The sequence below is a fragment of the Macrobrachium rosenbergii genome, chromosome 16 (assembly GCF_040412425.1).
Source record: "Macrobrachium rosenbergii isolate ZJJX-2024 chromosome 16, ASM4041242v1, whole genome shotgun sequence".
Classification (NCBI taxonomy): Eukaryota; Metazoa; Arthropoda; class Malacostraca; order Decapoda; family Palaemonidae; genus Macrobrachium; species Macrobrachium rosenbergii.
The window spans coordinates 51,914,593-51,936,412 of NC_089756.1; the positions used below are offsets into that span (position 1 = coordinate 51,914,593).

The window sequence follows — 21,820 nt, forward strand, 5'->3', positions numbered from 1 at the left end:
GATGGAGGTCCCTGCCAAACTCCCCTGCACCTGGGAGGAGGCAAACCATAAGTCCAAGGGAGGTTGGTGGGGTTTGCCCATAAGTAGTTGCTTCCTCAGCTGAACCTGTTGCTATTTCCCAGGTTTCAGCAACCAAACGCTGGAAAGGAGTCCAATTGGATTACACCTTATATTCCAGTGATTCGGATTTGGAACCCAAAGGACACGGTCAATGTTTTCAGGAGTCTTCTAGGCCCCTGAAGAGGCATGTTGTGGATGCACATCCAGCGGTGCCTTGCAAGTGCCATAAGGATCAAGAGCCCTCTTGCAGCTATTGGGATGACAGAGAGCTCCCTTTGGACACCGAGCTCCCATTAGCTCATAAGCGCCCATTGGCTTCCAAGCACCAATTGGCTTCCAAGCACCAATGGGCTCCCAAGCGCCAACTGGCTCATAAGCTTGCTTTGGGATCTCCCTCTCCCATTGGATATGAGTTCCCAGTGGCTCATAAGCCTACTGCAGGTTCATTTCATGCTGTAGCTCCAGACATCCCATTGGCTCCCAGCATTGGAATATGAGTCTGAAGCTTCAGATTCAGATGTCCCTATTGCTGCAGGTCAACCTGTTTCAGCACCTTCTGTGTCACAGATCCCCAAGGCCGTATCCTCTTCGCCTGGCGCTGATCACACGAAGTCTGCAAATACATTAGCACCCCAAGACACTTCTTTGCTTCCCATTCACCAGTGTTTGGACAACATCCTGCAACTGTTGAAGAGACCCTTGTCTTCGAAACCAGAAGAACCGCAGCAGGATTTGGCGCTTTCCGCTGTATCCTCAGCAGAGGAGGAACCTGAACCAGAACATCATTCATCAGCCTATGCCTCACTACTGAACTATTTTCTGTTCTGCTTCCCGACATATTTCTCCACCATGCCCCCTTTTCCCTGTAATTATCGTTCTTGTTACGTCAATCCTCGAGTACCACTAGACTCCCCAAGATGGCCCTCTCTATCTTTTCCAAGAAAGCGTTGTCGGGGATCGACTCTTGGCTGTCTGAGAAGAGGGAGTTGGGCAAAGCTGTATTTTGTTCTCCTCCTTCTCGACTTTCCAAAAGGAGGTATGTATTCTATGCAACTGGGGAAGCGCCTTCCTTGGGAGTTTCTGCCTCCTCTCAAGGGGACCTCTCCAGGCTGATTGACCCTGCTCATTGTTCGGCTTTCGATGCAGTGAAAAAGATGTTTTCGTCTTCTAAGCTTGACTGCCTAGTTAAGGATATTTTTAAAGTATTTGAGATCTTCAGTTTCCTTGGCTGGACGGTGGGTGCGTTACCCAGGAAAACTGAGGATTGTTCTTCCCTCCAAGAGAACTTTGCAGCAGACTGGCTAAGAGTCTGAGTGCGTCTCAGAAAAGGTCGATTGTAGAATGAACTTCAGGAACATACAGTGCATGAAGGCTAATGAGGAAGAGGTTGTTCTGACTTCATTAGCTTTACTAAATGTAGGCCAAAGGCTCCCCTGAATCTAAGAGTGGACTCAGAAAACAAGTCCAATTACGAGAGAGTGCCATACTGTACATTCTTAGATGGTGGGCAAGAAATGTCCTTGGCAGCACACTAAAGGTTATGAATAGAGCCCTGTGCTTCCAATCCTGCTCAGGTAATACCTGAAAAATCCCACAAAACAGAGAACCTCTTGCTCTTTCCCATAACCAAAAATGCAGGGAGAGTTTGCACCACACGACAGGGAGCTGGACCCCGGCATTGGGTGTATAGAGCTGGCGCCAGGCTGTAGGTGAAGCCATCTGAGCTGGCTGCCAGATAACTAATCAGTTGAGAGCTGGCGGCCGCTCCTAGGAGCTCAGGGTAGGACTGGCGCCCAGCCATATCTGGAGCCAAGCAAGATGGAAGCCAAGTGTGGTAAAAAAAATTTGTTTAGGCTGATGGGTGCTCCTGGGAGCCATGAGCACTGTTCCCTGCTGTCAAGATCGTCTGCTCTTCCGTAAGTTCTTGAGAGAGAGAGAGAACGGATCCATGTAATGGAAGAGTCCTTGTTTTCAGTTAAAATTCCCAGGGCAAATGAGGAAACCGTGTACCGAGTCAGACGTAGCTCGATACCTCCTTCAGATCTCTCAAAGGTATTATAGCACCTCTGAACAAAAAACTCCTTCTTGATAAACAACCGGACAGCCCAAGGTCAGACCATGTAAGAGCCTTCCACTGTTGATAGTGTCTCTTGAAGTGAGGTAGTTCGAGGAGGACCAAAAGGTGGAAGGATTCTGGGAGAGTTCACCAAACAATCGCAGCATTACCAAACAGAATGCAGCTACAAAGAACATCATCATGTTCTGACTAATGTGCAGAAGTCTAGCCCTTCCTTGACCTTTCGAACGGTGGAAGAGCGTAGAAGTCTAGGCTGGAATCATCTTACAGAACGGTGATGTTAACCATGCTATAAGGTTCCTTAGGTTGGCAGGTAGACAAAGTCAGCCTGTCCCATAGATGGCACATAACCTAACAGAATAGGACAAAGGCCCCTTGGATGCAAGAGTGAGTTCCTGACAGTTCAGTTCATTCACCAGAAATCCCAGTTGGACTAGAAAAACTCTATCAATGATCCACTGCTAATGTAAGCCATACGGACTGTGGTCTTGTGTAAAGAAATACTGCAGTCTAGGAAGAGTGACTACGAGAAGGACTGAAGCCTTACACTAAAGGTTTTCAGTTCTCTGGCAAATGTGTGAAAGTTCTGATCTCCTAGGGACATGTCCCAGAAAATCCTCGGTTCCCCGAGCAGGCTATCTCGACAAGAACAAGGAGTGAAAGGCAGTCTCAGACTGTCTCATGAAGAGGGATTTCCTCTGAAAGACTAAAATTGGACAGATACCATCATAGGTCCCATTGAAAAATCAGGTCATAAGGACAAACAGCGGAGCCCGGCTATGATTCCTTGTCCCTCTTGATCTTATAGGACTGGTTGAAGATCAAGGCCAGAAAAGAAAAGAGAGGAAAGTTGGCGAAGACTCGAGAGAAGGTTTGTGCCGTAGATGTCCAAGCTTAAACTCCCGAACCAGCAGACACTGTCTCGCAAGATGGGTCTGAGTAATCTTACAGTCTGTATGTGGACATGGAAACAAAGTATTCTTATATATCCAAGAAACTCCATACAAACACCCCCAGAGAATGGACTACAGGATTGTTTGGTTTGCTCTGTAACCGAGCAAACTACTGTAGTAGAACATCATGCAGCCTCATAAAAAAAATGGGCTAGTTGTCAAGCTTGCTGATACTTGAAAGTCCTGGACACATGGCCATCAGGGCAGGATTGACTTCTATGCAGTAACACCCAGCATAAGCTCAGTGACATCTCGTATAGACTGAAAACATGCGGAATGCGGAACTGTACTTGGCTAGAACAAATGTCCAACACGCTTATCAGAACTTGGCAACGACTTCCACCTCAGTCAAAGACAATGCTCTAGGAGAAAAATTGTGGAAAGGAACTAGCCATCCAGCAGTGGGAGCCTTGTATGGATAGAAGCGCCGAGCGCTCCAGGACAGGTGTCGGGCACTCTGGATTCAGCCAGAACAGTGGTGCCAAGAGCTCTGAAGGTGCCCAGGCACTTGGGAAAGGGTGCTGCTATAGAGAGGGTACACGGCGCTTCCTTCTGCCTGGAGCTCATGAAAAGTCTTCACAAAAGAACACTCAGGAGTGAAGAAATCATCATCCAAAGGGAAAAACTGACCGATGCTTCTTCCAGTAGAAAAAGAAGAGCACCAAAGTTCCCTTCTTGCAATCACAATGAAGGAGTTGAAATCTCAAAAACTAACTTAACTGTCCTTATCCACACTGGACAGGATTAAGTGACCAGCTGAATTGAAGTCTCTTAGCAAAACTTAAGAGTCTATCTTTTTAGCACCTACTCCTGATGTCAGTCAAGAAAGACTTTCCTCAAAACTTAACAAGAACTCAGACGGGAGGGTAATTCCATTAAGCATCAGGGGGAGTGAAGGACAAAAAGCACTTGTTTGCTCCCTTAAGATCCCAAGCTAGCCTCCCAACTCCATGTTGAGGCAATAGCTTTCTTCAACAAGTTCATAAATTCGTACACAAAAAACTGTCTGCAAAGGACAGAGCTTTAAGACCCAAATAGATGTCACACAAGGAATCAATTCGGGTCGACTGTAACTCATGGAACACCAGAAAAGAGACAAAACCGCCTAAGGGCGGTTGTATGACACTCAAGAAGGGGAGTCCAAAACTGAAAAGAGGACACCCGATGAAGAGACAAGCATTGGCCACTTGAAGACTGTAGTTAGGTGTTCCATGGAAATTGTGCTAGAAAAAGAACAGTATGTTCTTAGAAGAAAAAAAGGGGCGCTGAGTTAAAGACAGACTGACGTCAGCCACTAGTAGGCTGACGCCAAATGTGTGAAAGCTGGTGCTGTGAGCTCTATATGAAAACGAGCTCTGTCACTATAGGGTGCTACTGGGTGCTAGTGAGCACAAGTGGGCACTATTAGGCGCTCAGGCACTATGGGAAGCTCGGTCGTTATTAGACGCTCGGGTGCTAAGGAACCGACAAAAAAGAAAACTCGGACATTGATGTTCTGCTTGGTGCCAACACTGGTGTACCACTTTTACAGGAGAAGGAAGGGTAGTAAATACCATCTAAAAAGTTCCTCTTCAACGGCCAAGAATGGCTATAAAAAAAATGCCATCAGAGCTCTTGGCTACATTGAAGTACTGTATCACTAGAATAAAAGAACATATCTATGGATGGCTTTCCAATGGCTGTCTGTCAACAACTGCGGATAGCAGGCTTGACTGAGAGGCAACTACCCAGGGCAAACCCATTCAGACTCCCATGCCAGGAACTGGGTTTAGGAGAACCAATAGGGCCGGGCAGCCACCTCCTCCACTACACATCCAGTAAGGTGCCTTTCCACTGGCTGTCTGTCGATACCTGGAACCAGCAACAGGCTCGACTGAGGGCGACTACCCAGAGGCAAACCCCTTTGGACTCCCATGCCAGGAACTGGGTTTAGGAGAACCTATAGGGCCGGGCAGCCACCTCCTCCACTACACATCCAGTAAGATGTCTTTCCAGTGGCTGTTTGTCGATACTTGGCACCAGCAACAGGCTTGAGTGGGGGGGCGACTACCCGTAATTGACCCCACCAACCCTTTGGCTTCCAGTATGACTTCTCCCAGGTGTAGGGGAGTACGTCAGTGAACCTTTGCCTAGGAGCATCGGCGAGACAAGCAGCCACCTCCTCTAAGTGCAACACTTCACTACTACAAGGTTAACATCTGTTAACCCAGACATAAGACTGGCAAAAGCACAGGAAGCGAGAGAGCCAGGCGCGGGAGCAAGTGGAGAATAAAACGAGGACCCGTAGAAGGAGAGAAGATGGATGCGGGGAGATAGCTGGCGCCAGGCTAGCCGCATGCCTACTGGTCTCAGCTGTCGAGAATGGTTACTCTTCCCAAATATTAAGCACAATTTCTCTCTACTATGCACTGCCTTACACTTTCAGCTCTCCACAAATTGAAGTGAAAGATGATCAAGCAATGTTATTTGACTTACTGATATGCATTCATTACTAAAAATATCGGTCCGGTGGTGAGCACGATATTAACGTTATACGATACTCAAAAAAGTGACGTTAGCCTCTACTGCCCAAAGTACGAAGCTTCCTCATACAAGCAAGTATCAAATCCTATTAAAAATTATTCGAGACTTTCAGAAATGTATTCTCAACCAAAAAATGTCAGCCCGGTAGCAAACAATATCACTTAATACGCTACTCAGGAAAGCAAAGTTAACCTTTACCGACAACAGCTGAAATACCTAGATTATGACAGTACTGTGCAGTCAAATCCCAAACATTATTGGAACCTGAAGATACCTATTTATCAACGGAAAAGGTGGTAGCGAACACAATACAGTATTACGTTAATACTCGTACAACACTGTACTCAGGAAAGAAAAGTTAACCTTTATTGACAAAAACTGAACTACCTAGATCATCACAGTACTGTACAGACATATCCCAAACATTATTGGAACCTGAAGATATGTATTTATCATCGAAAATATTGGTTTAGTAGCGAACGCAAGATTATGTTCTGTTACGCTATTCGGAAAAGGAAATTAACCTTAACCGACCCTAGTTGAAGTACATAGAGTGTCATCATAAAGACGTCTCAAATACTAACAAACATTAATTGAGACTTGCAGAAAAGTACCATAACCATATATATTGGTTCAGTCACAAACGCAATGTTTACGTTTATTACGTTGATCGGAAAGTGAACGCAATATTATACATGAATCGGTAAACTCCGCTACCGGTAGTTAAACACTCTAATTGCACATTCACTACTGTGTGAAACGTAATAACTAGGATCCAATCTTATCAACAAAACAATAAAACACTATCCTCTAAGCTTGAAGCTACCCAAAATCGGCGATACAGTAATATTCAACGAAATCCAGTCTCCTACCGGCAAATTGAAGAACACAGCTGCCATCGACACTTGTGTTATCCGAATGCCGGCAGGAAACAGAATGAGCTCATTTGCAAGTAGTTCCTGAGATTCCAGTTAGTGGGCGGAACCAGTTGCCTGCACTAATCTTTGAAGCATTACCCGCTGATTTTTTAATTTTTTAAGTTGCCATGCAAGGGAAACTAAAGCATTTTAATTACTTGACAAGTTCCATATATAAAACTAATTTTTCTAAATATTTAAGAAATGTGTTACGATACACAGCAAATACTGATAAATCAGTCAACACAACATAATCCAAACTCTCAGGCTGGTCAAAAGCATTGTGATTACTGATATCCCTGATGGTACAACCCTAGTCAGGTTCTGACTGGCCTCAATGTTTTCCTGGGTAATTTGTTATAGTAATTTACATGGAAAGACTTTTGAACACAGATGTAAACTTTATGCTGTCAATAGAATTTGGTATCATGAACGAAAAATTGTAAGATTTTATGTTAGGGTCAAAATATAGTTGAACCTGTTTTTATGTGAATCTGTCATAGTTTGGTTACTGTACTGAGCTTATTTGTGAACTGGAACATGGAGTGTTCAAGAATCTGTTACATTTCTCCCATACTTTCTTCAATGCAGCTCATCACAGCTGATAACGGAATAATTGAGATGGGATGTGAAGTCAAGTACAGAGTTAGTGACGTACAGCGGCTGACTACATCTGTCACGTCTCCAGAGCATGGGTTGAGGAGTTTTGGGAAAACTGTTCTTCTAAATGTTCTTACAAAGCACACAGTTCGGTGAGTACAATAAACTTTTGGAAATCTGCTTTTCATGATTACTTAATTCAAACAGGCTCAGAACCTGCTGTAGTCATCAATAATAATCAGAGGACCTTTCAGATATAGTTATGACTTTTTAATTATTGTACTGTAATTGCTTGATTTTTTCATCACATCTTTCAGTAAAGTTAGCATGCCATATTTTCATGAGGATTAAAAGGCCTTTGCTTTTACTTATGCATTTGCACACAGTTATAGTAGGCAGATCAAATGTTGAATAGCTGGTAAACTGAGAAGAATGGAAGATGGATAATACCCCACTTGGAGAATTCCTTATATTTCCTATCTGTTTATACTTCGACACAATTTTTTCTTGGAAATTTCTTGCTTGTTTCTGTCTTTGGGATAGGCACGTGTTAGTAAATGTGAATTTAATGCTAGTTAACATGACTGTATGTATCACTATTTTACAGCAGTTTTTTGTTTTTTCCCTTGCCTTGCCTTATTGTAGAATTCCTTGGCAGAAAGGAGAATATGGAAGTTGCTAAGATTCTGTGATTTTATGTGACTGAAACTTTAAGAAAACAGGCCAGCTATACTTCATTGTTTCTGCAAATGAGAAATCATATAAAATAAACTTTCTTGCAAGCAAGAGTGCTCATAGGATGACAACTGCTTGGGAATTCAATTTGGTGTAATGATTCCTGCATTCAGTATGACTTGAGGCAGATTTAGATTTATCCTTCAAAAGGGGAAGGATGCCAGTCAGTTGTTTAGATGGATTATTTGATTTTAAAACTAGAGAATCAGCTCTACCACTTATCCTTGACTAGCTTTCTAATTTGCCAGTTTGGTCAGAGTGACCAGCCTTTGCTCTCAGGCCTGTTTGCTCTAAGTAGCAATACAGTACACTAGTTGAGTTTGGGGTTATCCTTGTAGAAGAAGATAAAAATTTGGATGTATGCCTTATCTATTTACCATACCACTCTGCTTGGTTTAGAAGCCATATTGCACTCTGGTTGCAATCTTTAACTGGGCATTTACTTACTACTGCATATTATTAAAAGCATAGTAGAGGTTGTACAGATGAAACAGTATCTTAAACATTTGTATATTTATGCCCCAAGTGTAGGTGTTACTAGTTTAAATGACCAGTCCCCGTAACCAACCAGAGTCAAACAGTTTACTTTTGGTAACAAAAAAAGAGGAAATCTTTGGGTACATTAGATAATGTAAATGATCAATAAAGCTAAAAGAATATTCCTGCTGAAGGGGTAAACTTTTTCAGAATTTAGTTGACATTTTCACTGAACTGATGGAATGGCCTAGCTGCAAAGAGAGTCATACCTTGCACTGCTTTGGTATCCTCACACAACACGTGGGAGGATAATACCTTGGCCTGTCACCCTAAATTCACTGTTATGTTATACTGTATTTTATTGGCACAAACAATTCCGCACACTATAAGTAATTCTTAAAATAACATCTCAGCCCTCCTATTTGCTAGTCTAATCCTGATACTTTTGCTTTGCAACTAGTTGATTATTGTGTTTGAATATTATAACTCAGAAATTATTGCCATATATGCTTCGCAGTTTTCTTTCACATTTGCTTAGGTTTACAGTATATGTCAATACTTTCTACCTGGGAGCTAGTGGATTTTTCCAAAAGCTATTTGAACCTAGAGATTTAAGTCTTATTATTGCTGTTTGGTAGAGGAATTTCAATGTTTCTAAATTGTATTTATATATAATATGTTTCTAAATTGTATTTATATAAAATATGAATATTTATGTCATGAAATGTCTTTCAGGGAGACTGAACGTGACCGTCCTGCCATTGCTTCAAAGATTCAGAAAGAGCTAAATTTGAGAGTTTTAGAATGGGGCATTGAAATTGGAGATGTATCATTGTAAGTACTGTGTAACCTTTTATGTTCATACAATATACAAACCTCATACTTTACTTGTGCTAAATGCTTGAGATATTAAAGATACAAAAAGCATAAATTTGCTTTTATGAAACAAAAATGACTGAAGTGTCACTGCATTCTACAGACCCTTTACAGTATTTTACTTGTTATACTTCCTGGGAAGGTAGGGTGTTGGCTGGGCATATAGCCATTAAATGAACAGTGAAGACCAGATATTGGTTAACTAAGATGTCTGCAGCTGTGGTGCAATGATCAGTTGATGTAAGTTTGTCATTAGCTGCCTTAGCAATCTAAAATGGAGACTGAAGATGCCTGCTCTGACACACACTACCCATTATCTCTTCATTTACACATTTTTTGATAAAGTTTTGATGGAGTTCTGATACAATATTTACTTTTTGTAAGATATACAAATAGCATGCTGACTATCCAAAGGGTAGTTTGAAGTATGATCTGAAGAGAAGCAGGGTGTTTGTTTAGACAATAATGACCACCATCATCTTTTGAACACTTTAGTTTACTTTGCTCACTCAGTAAATTATATGCAGCTTAGGAAAAACCCATTTTTGGTAGCCACTGTGAGTCTTCGAATGATTTGCACTCTCATGGTCCCCCATGGCTCCATAAGACAGACCAACCAATTTCAAAGAATTCTCTAATAGTTGGTCTTGGCTACAATAATGCTACTTGGCACTGTGATAGAATACAGTATAGAGAACTCAGGACAAGAGGGCTCTATCTCCTGTCTTACAACAATTACCTCAGCTTTTTCCTACTTCGGCTAACCTGATTTACCATTTCGGTAACTTCAAATTATCTATCAATGTTAAAAAACTCATTGTCTAATGAGTTCCAATAACAGAATTATCTGATATTATTACTAATTAATACTGCGTCAGACATGAAACAAACACAGCACAGGAATTACAGCATAGCTTATAGATCTACTCCTAACTTCTCACCTTGCAAGAGAGCTAAGTCTCCCAAATTTAACAAATATAAGCCTACCTGTTAAATCTTAACCCCTTGTGGATGGGTAACATACATATATGTTCAAAATTTGGCACCATACAGTTTGAACGAATTTTGCAGGAAAAATGTTCCAAGTGCCATTTATCACTATAGGCAACTCTTCAGATCGCCTATGAGTCAGAGGGAGCTGGGAGCGATTCAGTCTTGCTTAAGGTGGTAAAGTCAAATGTTGTCCCAACTTCCCATCAAAGGATGCGTCATAAATATTTTTTCAATACAGTAAATATACTGTACTCAGAATTTGTTCCTGATTTTAGTTCTTATCTGTTATGATATTCTCTGAGCTGTAATTATAATTTGACAAAATAAAATTTTAAAAATATTGGAAAAAACACTTACAACTTGGTAAATTTAGCATATTTTTACGACTGCCTTAGAGGAAAAAAGGCCCGCACCAGTGGGAAATATTTGCTTTCAACTTCCTGTGGGAAGTACAGAAATTTTGTTAGAATTTTTTTGTTATACCATGGGTATATGCATATCTTCCTCTTTCCATTGATGAGTTTTTTTTTTTAAATTGGCCATCCTTAAATTTAGCCCAGTCATGGGTATATGCATTAGCATATGTTAGCCTAGACTGTGAGGGTTAAGGTACTAAAACTTTTCACTGGGTCTTAAAACCATGTGCTTAGTTTTAAAGTTATGATGACTGCGGCATTTGGCGAAAACACTAGGGATGAGTAGACTTTGACATACCAGAGTGTAACAGGGGAATTAGATGACATACACGCTGATGGTAGATCATAGTAGTAGCTCCACAGCTGCGATTTCCTTCTAACTTGACTTTTTCTACAGTTTTTTGGTTGCTAATTATGGATTTATCTTCAATTTTTGTTGCACGAATGTAATTAACCCCTGAAGTCCATCCAACAAGGGGTTTCCATACATGATCTTCACAAGACAGAGCACGGGTACGTCTGTTTGGAACGGTTCATATCCTGTCTGGCAAGTGCAATAACTTGTTAACATTTGGGTACCCCCCAGGCCAGCACTAAACACGGTGAAGGGACATTCCATCCCCCCAATGCCAGTACTAAACATGGCGAAATGCATTTAACTCCCTCCTGTTGGCAAATGACTCCCCCTCGTTTTTCCCCAACAGAGGGCGCCTCCTCAACGTAAACATGTCTGCTCCATTTGTGTTTGCCCCCTCCCAAAACCCAAAATTTCCACAGTCCCCCTTTACTGCTGAGTAGAGTTAGGGGTAAATAACAGTTGGCCAACAACAAACAAACTCACCACCAGTATCAGAAGCCCTAAAAGTGTGGAAAAAACCAGTTTCCAAGGTAAAAACAGGCACGGAGCTAGTACTTAGAATTACTGTCATATCTTTGCAAGTAGGAGAAAGCTGAGGTAATTGTGTAGGGCAGGAGATAGAGCCCTCTTGCCCTGAGTACTTTATATTCTATCACTGTGCCAACTAGCACTATCCTGGCTGAGACCAACTATGAGAGATTTCTATGAGATTGGTTGGTCTGTCTTATGGAGCCCTGGGGGAACCATGAGGACGAACAGCGGCTACGCTATAAAAAATCGAAGGTGTGGCCTTAATAGTAGATAAGCCAAGAAACTGACAAAATAGGAAAAATACCAGGTTATTTGATATAAAAAATGTATACATAAAAAATTTTTTAGTTGCTACTTGTATATTGCATAATACTGTAAATAATACTGTCATGAATATACTAGTTAATTCTGTACACTAACATTATTTTTCTATTTGTATGCTCATGACACATTTCTCTTTTTGTACCCATTGGTTCATGAAGATCTGTAAATAAATGCATTTTCCAAGACTCTCTGGAAGAACTACGATAACCTCATATTTGAAGCTGCTTCACCATGTTTTTCCTCAGGAAAAAATTTTGAAGTTAGTAAAATTGCAGTGAATGATGATCAACTCCTCCCACTGACTCCTGTATCAGGGCTTGAAGATAACAGAATTGTGTTGATATAAGACCAGCTTAACCTAATATCCCATATTTTCAACAACTGTTTGTTGGTCAACAAGAATCACCGTTATAACAGTACTATGAGATTATAGCAATCCCTTGATTATCTGGATAATATCCAAGGCCCCTCCTCATACAATATTTAAAATTTCGAGATACTGTATGATAAAAAACATACTGTATGAAAACTGAAATTTCGTACCCTTGCTTCCTCTACCTTGTCGCTACAAAGGACTGTATACACTATATACACAATAAAGAACAGACAATAGACTTTACAGTGCTGCATGTAGAACCTCAAGTTCCTAACATTTCTCCCCTATTTTGTAATTTAACATTACTGTATACATTTAAGTTACTAGTCTTAGGTAAACATGAATCATTGGCTGAAACCTTTTGTGAATACTGTATATAACTTTCTATACATGCTTAAAAGACAATTATATTAATTACATTCCATTAAGGAATATTAACTTTATCATGTGCTGTATACTACCAAGTTCATGCTTTGAATATGAGAAACTTACAGAAACAAGGTGACACATGGTGGGTTCTCTAAAGTGTGAAGATCAATCCTTGAGTAATTTAAGATATATAGTCAACACCCGTTATTCGTGGGGGATGCATATCACAACCCCCCGCAAATAGTTAAAATATGCGGATACTTGACACCCCTCTAAAAACATTTATATCTGCCAACTTTGATCATTCAAACACCAAAAAAAAACTCTAAAAATGCTTATACCCGAGTATGTTAATATGTAGTTTTATCACAAAAAGTGCATTTAGTCACAAAAATATGAAAATACAGTAATTAGTGAATATTTCTCTATAAAAAATACCGCGAATAGGTGACTTTTCCGCAAATAATGTGTATATATGTTCCACAGAAAAGTCCGCAAATAGGTGAAGCCACGAATCCAGAACCATGAATAGGTGGGGTCCACTGTGTGTGTGTGTGTGTGTATATACATATGTGTATATATATATATATATAATATATATATATATATACAGTATATATATATATATATATATATATATATATATATATATATATATATATATATATATATATATATATATATATATATATATATATATATATATATATATATATATATATATATATATATATATATTATACACAGTAAACCCCCGTATTCACGTTCTCACGATTTGTGGATTCACCGATCATGGATTTTCTGTGGAACGTATCTATAGATTATTTGCGAAAAATTCGGCAATTCCCGGACTTTTTCGTTGGGAAATTCTCACTAATTAGTGCATTCTGATGTTATTTTCATGACTACATACATTTTTTTATGATAAAAAATTAGTTACTAATTTTCAAATGTTAAAATTAATAATAATAATAATAATAAATAATAATAATAACAATATAATAATAATAATAGTAATTCTCTAAATAATACATAACTCTAAGAGAGAGAGAAACTGGTTTTCTCCCCCCATTCAGGACGGACCCGACCTCATTAAAGCGAAGATAGGTGCTCAGAATTGATACCTACTGAAATATTAAAATTATATTAAATTACTATTGAAATTATATTAACATGATATAAGTGTTTCAGGATGAAAGTATAAGCCTTTTTAGAGGGTACATTTTATGATAAAATAATGATTTATGGTACATACTAATTTTCAAATACTGAATACTGTATTAAGTTTAATAAGATTAAATAATAACATTAAAATAATTCTCTCTCTCTCTCTCTCTCTTACTTAGATGAGAGAATTTTTCCGACATGTAATATGTACATATGTTTTTGTATGATAAATAAATGATTTACCTAATAAATACAAATTTTTAAGTATTAAGACTAATAATAATAATAATAATAATAATAATAATAATAATAATAATAATAATAATAATAATACTTTCCATGCATTTGTGTAGTAAATTTTTTTAACATTTTAAACAAAATGTTAAAGGAGGGGGAGGGTAAATGTCAATTTACTTGACAGTTTGACATATTGGCCGGAGGGGAAGGAGTGTTGCCCTCAGAAGCTCAAGAATTTCAATCTTTTGATATCGTAAAGAGTTATCCTCTCTCTCTCAGGAAGATACTGTTTGTGTGTGTGTGTGTGTGTTCATAGTGTTTTAAAAATGTGTAGTAAAGGTATTACATCTTTGGAAGACAAAAAATAACATAAATTTTTTTGTTGTCAGAGGGATTAAAGAGATAAACTCTCCTCTCTCTCTCTTTCTTTTGCCCCAGCCAGCCTTGTTGAATATAAGTCAAAGTGGTAATTCTTTCTCTGTGCTTTGGCTGGAAGGCTTAGAAGTATGTATGTATATATCTTTAAGGGTACTAATGTTTAAGATGACTTTTAAATTATATTAATAATATAATTTCAAAGATTAACACAGTAATAGGGTAATAATTTAAGGTATATTTGATGTAGGATGATACTTTAAGTATACATTTGGTATTTGAACTTTCAAAATAGGCAGTTATAAGCATTTGTAGACGGGGAGTAGCAAGCATTCGTGGATTTCAACTATTCGCCAGGGAGTCTGGAATGCATCTGTCACGAATACGGGGGGTTTACTGTATACGTGTGTGTGTGTGTGTGTGTGTGTGTGTGTATATATATATATATATATATATATATATATATATATATATATATATATATATATATATATATATATATATATATATATATATATATATATATATATAATATACACACACATATATTTACATACAGTAAATCCCGTATTTCTTGGGGATAACACCCCTAACTTTGTGAATAGTTAAAATCAGCAAATACTGTAGTTAACAATCCCCTCTAAAAACACTTATAACTGCCTATCTTGAAAGTTCAAATACCAAATCTATACCTTAAATTAGCATCCTACATCAAATATACCTTAAACTATTATCCTACTTACTGTATTAATCTTTGAAATGATATTATTAATATGATTCCAAAGTCATCTTACACATTTTACCCTTAAAAATATATACGTACTTCTAACCCTTCCAGCCAATAACAGAGAGAGAGAGAGAGAGAGAGAGAGAGAGAGAGAGAGAGAGAGAGAGAGAGAGAGAGATTATATCTTTCTATCTACCACTCTCCCTTTCTGTCTATCTATCTATTTATCCATCTCTCACATTCTAAGTATCCTTGGGAGAGAGAGAGAGAGAGATTTCAGTATCCTTTGTAGCAGTATTTTGACCACCAAGTGGGCAACATATTTGACAGTGAGTGGGCATCACTTCCTTCCCTTCTGGTCAATATGTCAAGATAACTGACAGTTAGATTACGAGTACAACCCCGCCCCCACCCCAAACTTTCGGAGAAGACTGGGAATCGATATGTTTTCTTTCAAAATTTTACTAATTTACTATAGAAATGCATAAATGTTGTAATTATAGCATGGCAAATATGAAAAAATTAATAAAGTAACACCAGGTTTATCTATAAAACTACAGTATACAAAACAAATAAACATATATGTTACATATGCATAAAAGATTTATCTCAGAGAGAGAGAGAGAGAGAGAGAGAGAGAGAGAGAGAGAGAGAGAGAGAGAGAGAGAGAGAGAGAGAGAGAGAGAGAGAGACTCTTCAGCCAGGTGCTAACCCCTTTTTTTTCCATGATGACAGTTACACCTTCATCCCTTCCCCTGAATTGGATACAGGAAAAGATCAGAGATTGAACTAAAATCTTACTAATTCACTATATTTTCTTTAATGAATTGATATTTTGCTGTGTTTACATTAATATTAATATTTGAAAATTAGTAAATCATTTTATTTATCATACAAAATTACATAAATAATACAGAGAGAGAGAGAGAGAGAGAGATATACAGAGAGACATAGAGAGATAAGAGAGAGAGAATTATTTGTATTATTCAGTATTATTATTTAATCTTATTAAATTTATAATATTTGAAAATTAGTACTGTTAATCATTATTTTATCATTAAATGTATATGTACGTACAGTACAGTATTTATTCACGAAAATAGCATGAAAATATTGCTCAACGAAAAAATCAGCAAATGGGTGAGTTTTTCTGCGAATAATTTATGATATAGGTTCCACAGATAATTCTGCAAATAGCTGAGTCTGCAAACTGTGAGAACAGGAATCCAGAGGGTTTACTGTATATAATATATATACAGTATATATATATATATATATATATATATATATATATATATATATATATATATATATATATATATATATATATATATATATATATACACACATTATACACACACACACACACACATATAGTAAATATATATATATAATATTCTATACGATTTGTATATATATATATGTATATATATGTATATATATATATATATATATATATATATATATATATTATCCGATTTATGGACTACCTATATATATATATATATATATATATATATATATATATATATATATATATATATATATATATATATATATATATATAAATATAAACATAATATATATATACACACATACATAGTAAACCCCGTATTCGTGTTCTCACGATTCGCAGACTCACCTATTCACAGATATCTCTATGGAACATATATACACATTGTTCATGGAAAATTTGCCCATTCGCAGTATTTTTCACTGAAAAATATTCACTAATTACTGTATTTTCATATACTTTTCATGACTAAATGCACTTTTTGTGATAGAACTATTAAAATACTCATGTACCCAGGTAATGCTCGAGTTACGATAATTCGCCTTATCAAGTTACGATAATTCACCTTACAATAATTCGATTTTGCGATGGGATAAGCAGTAATACCGATACAACAATATTTTCGTAAAATATTTTTTCGAATGGGCACAGGCAGCAGCATACAGTCAGGCAGCAAGAGAGACCAATTACAATAGACCAACTTCTTTTCCTCCACATCTTTATCCCATCTCCTGGTTACAAAAGTAAAACAGAATGATAAAAGTATTGTTAGTAATGTTATACTCTTGCGTAAATGCGTAGAGCCATAAACAACTGTAAGAGAAACTGGTTTTGCTAATAACCGAATCGGATAACAACAGCTGTTTTGCTTGTATTTCAACCATTGTATGGTAGTAAACAGTTCCCGTAGTTATGTTACATATGAAATTAAGTACAATAGGACTGATATATTTTAACATCATACCCTTATTCGCTATGGACAAAAGATGGCAATTAAATACACAGCTAAATTTAAGCAGCAAGTTGTAGCTGAAGCCGAGAAAACAATGTTCAAGCTGCTAATGACTATACGTTAATGTGCATCGCCAACAAGGATGAAACTCGACCGTAAATAAAATTGGAGAGAAAGTATTTTAATCAAAACTACCAAGCATGAAAGAACACATATTACTGCTGTTTTCATGCCAATAAAAGATAAATATGTAAAGCTCATATTATGATGAAATCAAGTGAAAATAGCAAACGGAATCGTGACTTTTTTTTTTTTACACAAAACAAACATGCGCCCAAAGGCCAATGTCATCTACTGATGAAAAAAATAACTAAATTCATTTCACAAAGAGACTTATTCAAGCTATATTTCAATTTAAAAACCACTTTGTATAATGAAAAATAACCTTGCCTCATATAAATAAAGTATCTAGAGATTCATTTACGCTAACTAGAAGCAAGAAAAGCGCTCTGAACTGAATCAAATACGGCGAAATAAACTTACCGCATAATTGATCTCCAAACCAAAACATTCATTGCTATGATAGCAATTTATAATATAAAAGCAATATGAGAATACGGTATACCCCCATATTCGCATTCTCACGATTCGTGGACTCGCCTATTCGTGGATTTCTTTATAGAACATATATACACAGCATTTGTGGAAAATTCGCCCATTCGCGATATTTTTCACTGAGAAATATTCACTAATTACTGTATTTTCATATAATTTTCATGGCTAAATGCACTTTTTGTGATAAAACTATTAAAATACTCATGTACCCAGGTAGTGCTTGAGTTACGATAATTCGCCTTACGATAATTCGATTTTGTGATGGGGTAGGCTATTAATACCGATACGACAATATTTTTATAAAATATTTTTAAATATTGCGTGGGTGCAGGCAGCAGCATACAATCAGGCAGCAAGAGAGACCAATTATAATAGACCAACTTCTTTTCCTCCACATCTTTATCCTATCTTCTAGTTAAGAAAATAAAAGAGAATGATCAAAGTATTGTTAGTAACGTTATACTCTTGCATAAATGTGTAGAGCCATAAACAACTGAACGAGAAACTGGTTTTGCTAATAACCGAATCGGATAACAAAAGCTGTTTTGCTTGTATTTCAACCATTGTATGGTAGTAAACAGCTCCCGTAGTTATATTACAAATGACGTTAAGTAGAATAGGAACTGATATATTTTTATATTATACCCTTATTCGCTATGGATAAAAGAACGGCAAGGAAATGCACTGCTAAATTTATGCTGCAAGTTGTAGCTGAAGCTGAGAAAACAATGTTCGAGCTGCTAATGACCATAAATTAACATGCATCGGAGAGAAAGTATTTTAATCAAAACTACCGGGCATGAAAGAACACATATTACTGCTGTTTTCACACTGAAAAAAGATAAATACGTAAAGCTTGTATTACGATGAAATAAAGTGAAAATAGCAAACGGAATCTTGGATTTTTTTACACAAAACAAACATGCCCCCAACGGCCAACATCATTTATTAACGAAAAAAATTGCTAAATTCATTTCACAAAGAGACTTATTTAAGTTATATTTCGATTTTAAGACCATTCGTACAACGAAAAATAACCTTGTCCCAAATAAATGAAATATCTAGAGATTCATTTACGTTAACTAGAACCAAGAAAAGTGCTCTGAACTGAGTCAAATATGGAAAAATAAACTTACCGCATAATCAATTCCCAAACCAAAACATTGATCGCTATAATAGCAATTTATAATACAAAAGCAATGTGAGAATACAGTAAACCTCCCGTATTCACGTTCTCAAGATTCGTGGACTCACCTATTCGCGGCTTTCTCTATGGAACATGTATACACATTATTCACGGAAAATGCGCCCATTCGCAGTATTTTTCACTGAGAAATATTCACTAATTACTGTATTTTCATATAATTTTCATGACAATGCACTTTTTGTGATAAAACTATTAAAATACTCAGGTATAAGCACTTTTAGTGTTTTTTTTTGTGTCTGAACTATCAAAATAGGCAGATTTTAGCATAAAATTTTAAAAGATCCATGGAAAAGATGCATATTTGTTATGTTGATGTTTGAATACCATATTAATGTGAATATAGAGTACTGTACAGTATAATGTAGGCTAGGCTACCGTGTATGCATATGATATACCATAGTGTAGGCTAAGCCAATTCTTGTTTGTTATTCAATTTCTCTTTGTACTGAATTATCATAAGTCAATCTGCATGAACCTCCAGAATTAGCTGATATTAATAATTACTATACCGTATATGTATAGACTATAATTTATAGTGTAGGCTAGGCTATATTCGAGATACGTTTTTTTCCGTGTTTTTAGAAGGGTTTTAGTATTCGTGGATTTTAGCAATTTGCAGGGGTTGATATGGAATCATCACCTGCGAATAAGGGGGGGTTTACCATATATATATAAGGCAGTCCCCAGGTTACAGCAGGGGTTCCGTTCCAATGGCATTCTGTAAGTTGGAAAATGTCGTAACTCGGGACATCAGCACCTACGTCGCCGTAACTCCAGAACATCAGCCATAACCTGGAACCAATTTTCTTGAAAAGTACGGCATGCCATAAGTCGAGCCTGCCATAACCTGGGGACTACCCTATATATATTATATATTATATATATATATATATATATATATATATATATATATATATATATATATATATATATATATATATATATATATATTATATATATATACATATACATATACATATACATATACATATACATATACATATACATATACATATACATATACATATATATATATATATATATATATATATATATATATATATATATATATATATATATATATATATATATATATATATATATATATATATATACAGGCAGTTTCAGTTAACGACGGGTCCGCTTATGACGTTCGCTTATGGCGTTCGACGTTACGGCGGCTTTTCAAATATATTCATCAGAAATTATTTCCCAGTTTACAACGCATGTTCCAGGGTTACGACGCATTGTACACCGATCCGACGGAAGAAAGATGGCTCCAAAACGGCAGAATAATAAAAATTTGGTTTTTTTGATGAAAAACTCAATAAAAATGCAGTTTACATCGTTTTCAATACAGGCAGCCCCCGGTTATCGGCAGCCTCGGTTACCAGCGATCCGGTTTTACGGTGCTTGTCTAGCAACGACGATAAACAGATTTTCGTTGTTGATAACCGGTTATCGGCGCTGATCGCCTCTTATCGGCGGCACTGATCACTGGTTATCGGCGCCGCTAACCAGGTATCAGTGCTATTACTGCTGATTTTCAGTTAGCGGCGATTTTCGGTTGTCATCACGCCGTCGGGAACAGAACCCCGCCGATAACCGGGGACTGCCTGTACACCCAAAGCATTAAAAGTAAGGTTTTCTTAGGATTTTTGATGATTTTCGCCGATTTTTCAGTTCACAACGATTTTCGGTTTACGACGCAGTGTAAAAACGGAACCCCCGTCGTAAACCGGGGACTGCCTGTGTGTGTGTATATATATAAAGTAGGTGCCGAAAGTCTTTTCACCCCTAGGCGATTAAAGCAAGCGCATACACACATGCAACTTTGTTGACCTGTAAGGGAATGCAAAAAATTAGTTATGACATTAAAATGGTGTGTGAGCTTACCTTAGGTTTTCTAGTACTGTATTTGGTTACACCAAATTTGTTCTCCTTAGCTGCCTTAAGCCATCGGGGAACACTTTCAATGGGGTGCTGACAAATCACGGGTTCAAGACTGTTCCAAGCAGCGACGATGACAGCTTGAGTTTGTTGATCGTGGAGCAGTCAACTTTCTGCAAACGTTGTTTAATGATCGACCACAGATTTTCAATGGGACTAAAATCAGGGGAATTAGGGGGCCAGTCACTTAAAAGCTACACACCACAATCCTTCAACCAGTTCTTAATCAATGACGTCGTGTGGTAGCGTGCGCCGTCTTGCTGAAGGATCGAAGCACCTGTCTTCTCAAAACTCCCCTCTAAATGCTCGTTAAGCACAACATAATAAATGTGTTGGCTGAATCGTTCATTATTTTAAAAAATACACAATTCTCCAACTCTCTCATAACCCACAGAACCCCATACCATCAAACTTTTAGTGAACTTTTCGTAAGGACGAATAACCTTGTCACTGTATTTGTTGAAGCGGGGACTTCGCCAAACTTTCGTCAAGATGCTTCCCAGAACAATGAAATGTGGATTCGTCAGTGAACAACACTCATTTCCAGTCATTTATGTCCCATTTACCAACCTTATTAAAAAACAACTTTCGTTTCTTAATGTCGGTGTCAGCTAGCTTGCTCTTCTTAGGAGCCACAACACTCTTGAATCCCAACTTGTCCGACAAGTACGGCTTTAAAGTACGTACTTTACACTTTCCTAAAATTTCAGG

At 37.3% G+C, this 21,820-nt stretch overlaps 1 protein-coding gene across 5 annotated transcripts in view; it reads left to right on the top strand.

The window, feature by feature from the left end:
• LOC136847436 (stomatin-like protein 1) overlaps nucleotides 1-21,820 on the top strand; it is a 184,341-nt gene that overhangs the window by 21,486 nt on the left and 141,035 nt on the right. For all 5 annotated transcript variants that reach the window (XM_067119126.1, XM_067119129.1, XM_067119128.1 and 2 more), the window contains exons 4-5: nucleotides 7,122-7,282; nucleotides 9,078-9,176. In XM_067119126.1, coding sequence (XP_066975227.1) covers nucleotides 7,122-7,282; nucleotides 9,078-9,176 — 260 coding nt within the window. The remainder of the gene's footprint in view (nucleotides 1-7,121; nucleotides 7,283-9,077; nucleotides 9,177-21,820) is intronic.